We start from the raw sequence: 9,112 nt of genomic DNA on the forward strand, positions 1-9,112 counted from the left end.
GTTCACAAAAAAATCAAACTTTTGAGAAAAAAAAATTAAAAGTTTCTATTTCGAATATTTAATTTTTTGGAAAGAAAATTTCAAAATTAAATTTCAAATATGAAATTTTTTCGATAAATCTACAGTTATTCACAAAAAAATCAAATTTTTTGAGAAAAAAAATTAAAAGCTTATTTTTCAAATATTAAATTTTTTCGAAAAAAATTTAAAAAATCCACAATTGTTAACAAAAAATTAAAGTTTTTGGAGAAAATAAATGAAATATCAAATTTTCTTGTAAAAAACAAAAAAATCAATAATTGTGGCCTCCAACGTATTAAAATAGGTCTTTGAAATATTGGGCAGTATGTATTTATTTTCTTACATCATAAAAGATAAGAAGAAATAAATGATACATCCCTCCTTGATTTGATTTTTGTTCAAGATTGTTTATGCAATGACTAACTATATTATAGCCTTTAATCACAAAAGCTAGTGGGGATGATGTTTCACAGAATTAAGTCTGGATTAAATTAGCATTCTGATTCTAATCATCTTACAATTTTATTTGTATATTATTTCGATAAATCATTTTTAAGCGTGGCAAATTGCACATAAGGAACGTGACAATTATCAACCAATGATACAAAAAATAGACTCAATTTAAAAGACCATATGAGAGCTAAACAAAGTTTCAGTTGTCAAATAAAGGCTTGTATATCAATTAATCCCAGAAATGTAAAACTGAAGTCTATAATTGACGGAATTAAGTCAATAAAATAATTGGATAATTTTTCATCATTTTTCGACTTTTGCTCAACATTACTTTGTGTTTTACAAAATATATATACATATTCTATAGTCTAAAGGGACTGTATGATGAACAAGAATAGTCACTAGGCGACTTCTATTCAATCAAAACGTGACAGGATCTCGAATTTTAAACACTGAGAGAAAAATTTAAATTATTCCGGTTCATCGTTTTCTTTTGATATACACTTGAATTTTACACATTTCACAATACTTTCAGTCATAGTCATCGTTTAAAATCCCCTTGAGTGTTGTTGAAATACTGTCGCCGTTAATCTGCAGATAAGTTGTCCCGGATGTTAAACAGTCCCTATGGGGTCTTCATAAAAACAAAAAAGAGTTATCCTAAGTATACTTAGCAATGCTAAATATTCAATCTACTCATAAAAATCAATTTGCAGATAATTATAATTTAGAATGCAAAACACACATCTTTAAAATAATTTATTTATATTTGCAATTTTGAATATTCGTTTGATCTGAAAAATATTTTTTAACAAAATCCTAATATTTTTATAACTTCTCAATTTGATATCAGTATTTTTTTTTATTCCGAGTTGTCCATAAAAATCTAACCAACTTGAATTTTAAACTTCAACAAGATATAATTGATTAAATAACAATATAATTTCTGCAAAATTAATACTACAAATAGATTTGTGTATGAACTCTCTTAATCATTATTCCAGCCACCATTAGTAGCAATGATAGCTTTGAGGTAGTGATGGGGGGGCCTGGCACCCACTACAAATGTAGTCCCCTACCATGGCGTCCCAGTGATGGCTGACGGTGGGCTTGACTCAAAAGCCTCATTCAAAAGATTCTTTCAAATTAGGAAATGGGTTTCTTTCACTGCTGGTGTCAAAAGGGGCCTCTCCACCCTCACAAGTTTGGTTTGAAATCCGAAAATCTCTTGCATAAGCCATCATGGATTTGAGGGGGATGCACTGGGCTATTTTCTTTAAATCCTTCGGATCCAGTTTGACCTTTTTGACAGAGACTTTCTTTCTACCCAATGTTTTGGGGTTGCTGACGGCATAGTTGGTGGTCCTGGAGACACCCATCTGCTTGGAGTGTGTGAATGGAAATTCATCAATCACGTTCAAGGGTCATTTTCACGACTTGTACATAGGCTAGAGAGTCAGTTTTGCTTTGTTTTGTAACAAATTGTTTATGCTTTAATATATCGAAATATGAATTAATTTCAATAACCCAACCTTCATTGATTATTGAATTAGTAAGTATTCAGATTCCCATTGACCACCCGGTACTTTAGAAAGTATCTTGTACAATAAGGTATGAGTAAAAAAAAAAAAATTATACATTCTCCACTGTATTTAATGAGTAATGTAATATCAGACCGATATATAGTATACAAATGTAAAAATTTGACCTATGTTAGCACTATATAGTGCCCTCTACTGGCTTTGCTCCAATTCAGCTAGGAAGGAAGACATTTTGATGAAAGATCAAAATATTAAGGTCTTAATTAAATTAAATGTAAATGGATCACTTCTTCTTTATAAGGAATTAAAAATGGAAAATAAATAATATTTCTTCTCAAAGTGTAGTGGTAATAACTCCTTTAGGTCCAATAACCTTTCAAATATAATTTATCATTATAAATTCTTTCTCTAATTGTTGTCGGGGGCCCTTATAAATATAATAAACATATTAATATTTTCATTTTGTGACCCGACTACCATTAAATACGATTTGCGATGCATACAAAGGATTAGTTGGAATAATATATTAATAGAAATGAACGATAATTATTACTCTATGTCGTTATAAATAAAGAAAGTAATACAGACCAAGGAATTTTAGATACCTAGAATAATCCTGCAGAATTTATATTCTCATATGAGTGGAATATAACAGGAGTGATTGATTCAAAAAAATAAAAGAGACAACGTCATTTATTACTCAATTCCTTCAATAAATAAGGGCGATTATTCCATATCCACACACATTTTGGGAAAAAATTATTATACAAGTTATTTTCATTCAATTGCAACTTTGGTGTGATATCTACATTATTTTGAAAATATGTATCCTCATGTGATTATACTTGATGTGTATGAATATTTTTTGTAGATATAAAATAGAGATATATTTTCACAAATTTATACTTGATTTAACATTCAAATCAACATCATTCCCTTGTTTGTATGTTAGACTCTCCTTTTTTCGGGCAAATATTTTTTTCTCTGCACAGAGACCTTTTCTGCTGAAACTTTGGTAAAGTTTGAGGTCTCTCAAGTCATTTATAAAGTGGTATAGGCCATTTATATTTAAAAAAACTATGGATTTTAATATGATTCAAAAATAATTTTTGAGTCAAAATCGGCCTTTTTTAGGTCTCTTGTATCGTCCAAAATTTCATAATAAAATAATTATTGAACATAAAATAGCTTAATTTAATGCAAGGTCAATGATAGCTGTTGAACAGTAAGATCGGATGAGTGTAAAATTTAGCGTTATCCAAAAAGAACTTGTAGCAAACTAGTACAGGGGCGTTAGCAGTTTTATATATATAGATTTTTTTTTTCCTTTTTCTGAAAACAATACAAAAAAAATAATTGGTTTAAAAAATTCAAAATAAATAGCTATTAAAAAAAAATTAAATTTATCATTTTTTTAAAAATCTACAGCTATTCACAATAAAGTAATAATAAAAAAAAAAAACATTAATTTTTTTTGGAAAAAAAATTCAAAAAGCCATAGCTATTTCTTAAAAAATTAAACCTTTATCCCTAAATTTGCATAAAAAATTTTCATCGTAACCAAAAAGATTCTATTAAAAAGCAAAAATAGCTTATCAGAATTTTTTTTTTTCGGAGGGCTAGAATTTTTCTAGCGGGTATTAAATTTTTGGGAAAAAAATTTCAAAATCCAAAACTATTCACAAAATTAAAAATTTCCAAATCTAAAACTTAACACAAAATTAAATTTTTTGTAATTTTTTTTAAAGATCCATAGCTACTCACAGCATAATTTTTTTCGGAAAAAATTTCAAAAAATTATATTTTTTTGGAAAAAAATTTCAAATTTCAAAAAATCATATCTATACATGGAAAATAGAACATTAGTATGAAAAAATTTCAAAAATCTACAGTTAGTCAGAAAAATTTCCAATATAAATTTTTTTGCTCTGCTGCATAATTTCCATGAATGACGAAAAAAAATATAGTAAAAGCAAAAATTCCTTAATTGGACTGGAGGTGCTACAGCCCTCCAGCCCACCCATTGGAAACCCTCCTGGCGCAATTCAACCCAAAAACGAGACAGCCTAATATAAATTATTAACATTTAGTAGTGTAGTTCTATAAATAATTTATTTGAAATCTACTTTTGAATATGTTTGATATACAATATACATTAGAATGAGTCGGTTTTGGATTATTATTTTTATTAAAAAAATTATATGTAAAAAGTAATCTTTTTGACTCATAGCATCTTCATATTTGAAACGATGGTACAAGATGCTTAAAAATGGTCCGTTTTGATCCCAAATTACAAATTGTTATAAACTTAAGTACTCTGTTCTACGTCAAAAATCACCTAAAGGACCAGTAATATATTCAAAGTCAGTTTTTTGATTGTTCAGTAAAGGGATTTCTGCACGGATATACAAATATTAACCCCAAAAGAGGACAGTACATATTTCACGTTTTAAAAAAAATGAAATATGTACATACATAGTCAAGAAGGGGAGATACAATCTTATAATGTTCTTTGTAAATTTTACATTGTACAACATTTAGTTTGAAACTTGATATTTACATACATACTTTGTATATATGACAGAAAATGATATCATTTTTAACGAAAAAACTTTCTCAATAAATTAATTAATTCGAGAAATGATTATGTTCATTGATTATATGAGTTACGTTACCACGAAAATTTACCATGTACTTAGTTGTTAGCTCTCAATTTTTCAGCACCTTTCCACCTCATTAGCGTTTTTGAAAAACGTTGATGCGCTAAATTCTAATTATTTTTCTTCTCCGAAGAGAGGTTGTGAGATAAAATACAGACGTGATATAAGTAACTTACTATTTGAAAAATCAAATGAAAGCTGAAGTAATTATATTTATTAAATGTTGATAGAGAGGAGAAAAGAGTCGAGGATCTCTCTCCAAAAAGGGACAACTTTTCTGTTAGTATTTTTTTTGTGATGTCATTTGAATTTGAAAACTATAGGACTATTATTATTAATTTGTAGACGTCTAATTGAATATTTTATATTCAGGTTCTCACAGGAATTTATATAAGTTTTTTGTATATTATACACCTAGGTGGACTATAACTCCAAACTCAAGAATCGTTACCCACAAGATGGTGTTGCAGTCGTGAGTCCTCTTCCTCCAAATCAACATCTTCATCACCCTTCTCAACCTCACCGTATTGTTCACCAGTCCCCAAGTCCAAGCCTCCTCAGCTTTTCAAAACAGCAAACCTCTCTCTGTGAAGATGACGAAGAGATTGAATACCACAAAGCAGAGCATCAGCCTCTAGCACATTTCTCTTCTTCAACACCCAATAGCCACAACAATATCAATTATAATCAATATAATAATAACAGTAATACTCTTAATAATAACGAGGAGAATCCCTGTGTTTTTTACAATATACGAACGTCCTTATGAGATAGTGAGTCAGAGTGTCTCATTTAAGGGTGTAAGCAAGGCTTTCAAGTAAACTATACACACACTTACCTAGTTATAACTAGAGCCATTGTTGAAAAAGAGTCATTCCCGGCGTGTAAAGAAAGCACCCTCTTTATGATATATAAAATAGAACGGTACCAAGTAGTGTTGTATCGGGCTGGCCCAGTCTCATAGGAGTCCACAGGATTATTATCATGTTTTTTTGTTTGTTTTTTATGGGGAGGGGAAAAAACTTATTTAAATAATAGATTCCATTATAAAAAAGTAATAAATAAGAGTGAACAGGCACACTCACTGACGTCACGAGGGATGGACTTAACTTCAATTAAGAATAGACAAGTGGGACTGGAAGGTAACAGATCGAACCGCAGTCCTTGATGTAGACTGACACAACACTAGTTGGGGTTATTATTCAGGTGAGTGAGCACGCCCGCAATTGCTATCTGGCTCTTTCGTTTCATTTTATGAGATACTTGTATAATTAATACATGAAACATACTGATAGAGCTGATTAAAACTGTTCTTTTTCTTACTTTTCGTAAATTCAACTTTATCTTAACATTTATCACAACTCTAATTATGGCCTTAAATATGATAAAATTGCTAGAATCCCGACGATTTTAAGTTTCAAAAAAGATTTTATGTTGGCAAACTAGAAAAGATATTTTCTTTTACTAAAAATTATCTCTTCATTTCTGTCAGCGAATGATTTGTCTCCAATAGTTGCCATATTTTAATGACAGTATCTCAGAATTGATTTTTACTGTCAATGGGATTATCGCAATTTTTGCAACTCTAATTATTATAACAATAGCATGTGCGTTGATGACGTTTGATTCAAAAATACAGGAGGTAATAGGTAGTTAAATTGTTTTCTATTCAATAAATTAATTGAAGTATGTTGTAGTTTATGGTCTAACAAGATTTTAGAGCAATCTTGGGATTCACTCTTTTTGAACAACATGTAGATATGTCTAAAAAGAGGGATTCCCGGCGAGCGTGGATCATTTGAAATCCTAGTTACTCTCAATATGTTTGAACAGTATATTTTTAAAAAAAAGGAATACATATTATATCCTCCTGTTTTTATGGTTCAAATACCATCAGGCGACATGCTGTGTCCTCATGGTTACTACCATCATCAAGAGGACGGTTTCTTTACAAGCCAGGAGACTATATTTTTCGACATAACTCTAGAAGTAACAAAAAGTGGCACTCTGAGCATAAATGCTTTCAAATAAAGTATACATTTTAATTCTCTTTTTCTCTTTTCATTCTTTATTACTGTCACAGAACAACATATCACTACTTAGACTCTTTCACTCTGTGTGGTTTGACAAAAAAACATCTTTTTTATATTCTTAATTAGTTCCCAAGTAGTTACGTTATTAGAGGGAATAATATCTTTCAACTGACGATCTCAGATGACATAAAAAACTAGGGCCAATTAAGCCGTTGTCAATGAACACCAAGTGTCAGGCTCTACATATCACATAAATAGGAATAGTGTAGAAAAGGAATCAGGAAAAGAAAAAAACAAACAAATTCTTAGGACATTATTTTTTGGTAATTTCCTGCCTTTTTACTTATAGAGCGTATTTTTCCGGACCGCAAATAGGAGTCTATCTATTATCCCTTCTGGCAAACCATTTAGCAAAGATCAAATAAAAAAATCTTATATGAAGAGTTTTGGTAAAGGATGTCGGAAGGACAGAAAGGATATTAGCTTGCATAAGTACTACCTAGGAATCGACCGATGTTTTTTTTTTGTTGAATCGTTAGCAAATGTTTCATTAAAAAGATAGATTGATTGGCTGATTTTTTGTTTGTACTAATTTAAGTCTAAAAATTCACTAAAAATGTAATCACACGAACGTCAACAACTATATACTTTTCCTATTTACTATTACAAGACAACGCCTCTTCAACTGCCGTTAATTTAAAAAAACATTTTTCTTTGACAATTTTAAGTCACTGGCATAAATTATTTTTGTCAAGATCAAAGTGTTTCTGGTCCTTTTTTAAAAGATAAGTTATAATCAAAATTTTATTTAAAAAAAAATGAAAATTCAATAAATTAAATTATTTTTTTGTCAAGGAGCATTCAATTTACAGACATCAGACTTGCCCCTACCCCATGTGAAAGTTGAGCCAGGTTGACATTGTTCGAAAGTTTCTATTTCTAGAGAGTGTTTTTCCATTGATTAAGGACCACTAAATAAAATAAACGTTCATTTTAAATGATTATTTCTTTGTGAACCACAAATTTTGTAGACATTTGAACTTTTCGTTGTTGTTTTTTTTTTTTGTAGTAAGGTTGCGTGATTATTTCCTATTATCATTGTTTCTAAAATAAAACCTATAAGTCAAAAATTATATACATTTATAAATAAAGTTACTTTGAAGTTTGTAAAGTGTTAAAGAATCAGTCTAATCTTAGTAGCCCGAACGAAATGTTCATCATTTTTATTCCTCATGCCCAAGAAATCAAACGATCACTTAGAGTTCCATAACACCAGTTATACCTTTATGATCGTGTAGATTTTTGAGTGCCATAATCTGGAATCATTGTTGTAATATATAAATCACGCAACCTCTGCAATAGATTAAATACTTATAAAACTTGTTTGTTTAGGGCGGCAAAATAGCCGATATTAACAATACACATGAAAATGCTCTTTAGACCATGATAGACAACCTAGACAAATCATTCACAAGTTACCCAGAATATCGGTCGAGTCCTCCATATTGTTTTTATCTATCCCTTGCGGCCTATTATTTTGAATGCCCTCCTAAATAATTATAGTTTTATATTAGCATATATCTAAGATATTAGGTTCAAAACTAGGGAGGCTTTAGGCAATAATAAGTACTCTTTAAATGTATTCAGTATATTTCTCTACATACATTGAAGATAATCCCCAAGATTCCCCCTAACCCTAAAAATAAAAACAAAAGTAGCTTTCAAAAATGTAACTTCCAAAGTGTGTTCAAAAGTTGATTCTCAACACAAAAATATAGTAATCTATGAATTAAGCGCCTTAATACAACTAACTCTACAGAAAGATTTAAAAAAATAATTATACAAAATGTTGCTTTCAAAAATAAAGGGGTTTTTGACTCCATTTCCATTTTTTTTTGTAAGTTCAATGATAATGTACTTTTGATGAATCCCTCCCAATTATGGGTGCCCAGGTATGCTGCGAGTATTGACTGAGCAGTTACTCAATAATTATTTTCTATTTTGCGACTTTCTCTCTCTGTACTGTACTGTATTGGACTCTCTTTACTGCTGTACAACTTGACAAGAAGTAAATACATATATTGTATTTAGATAAATGAGCTTACATGAATGATTTTAAAACACATTGAGTAAAAAAAAAGCACAAATTTAACTCTCTTCAAAAATTATATATACATACATAGCCCAACCCTGCCCCTCCCACTGTATAAATGTGTATCATATCACAAAAATATTAAATACATATATTTTTTTGAAAAATACTTTTTTTTTTAAATTTACGTTTTCTTTCTAATTGTTACAAAAATACGTTGTTAACAGAGAAATAAATTGACAATTTATCAAAAGTATGTAATTTTGTTTTGTTTTGTTATAATGATCTGATAATTAATTATAATTATTATTA

General features: G+C 29.5%; 1 protein-coding gene across 2 annotated transcripts in view; it reads left to right on the forward strand.

The window, feature by feature from the left end:
• LOC121115478 (uncharacterized) overlaps positions 1-8,481 on the forward strand; it is a 49,099-nt gene extending 40,618 nt beyond the window's left edge. For both annotated transcript variants that reach the window (XM_040709650.2, XM_040709654.2), the window contains one exon: positions 5,094-8,481. In XM_040709650.2, coding sequence (XP_040565584.1) covers positions 5,094-5,444 — 351 coding nt within the window. In that variant the 3' untranslated portion in view covers positions 5,445-8,481. The remainder of the gene's footprint in view (positions 1-5,093) is intronic.
• Positions 8,482-9,112: the final 631 nt, after the last annotated feature.

This window comes from Lepeophtheirus salmonis, chromosome 1 (genome assembly GCF_016086655.4).
Source record: "Lepeophtheirus salmonis chromosome 1, UVic_Lsal_1.4, whole genome shotgun sequence".
Lineage (NCBI taxonomy): Eukaryota > Metazoa > Arthropoda > Copepoda > Siphonostomatoida > Caligidae > Lepeophtheirus > Lepeophtheirus salmonis.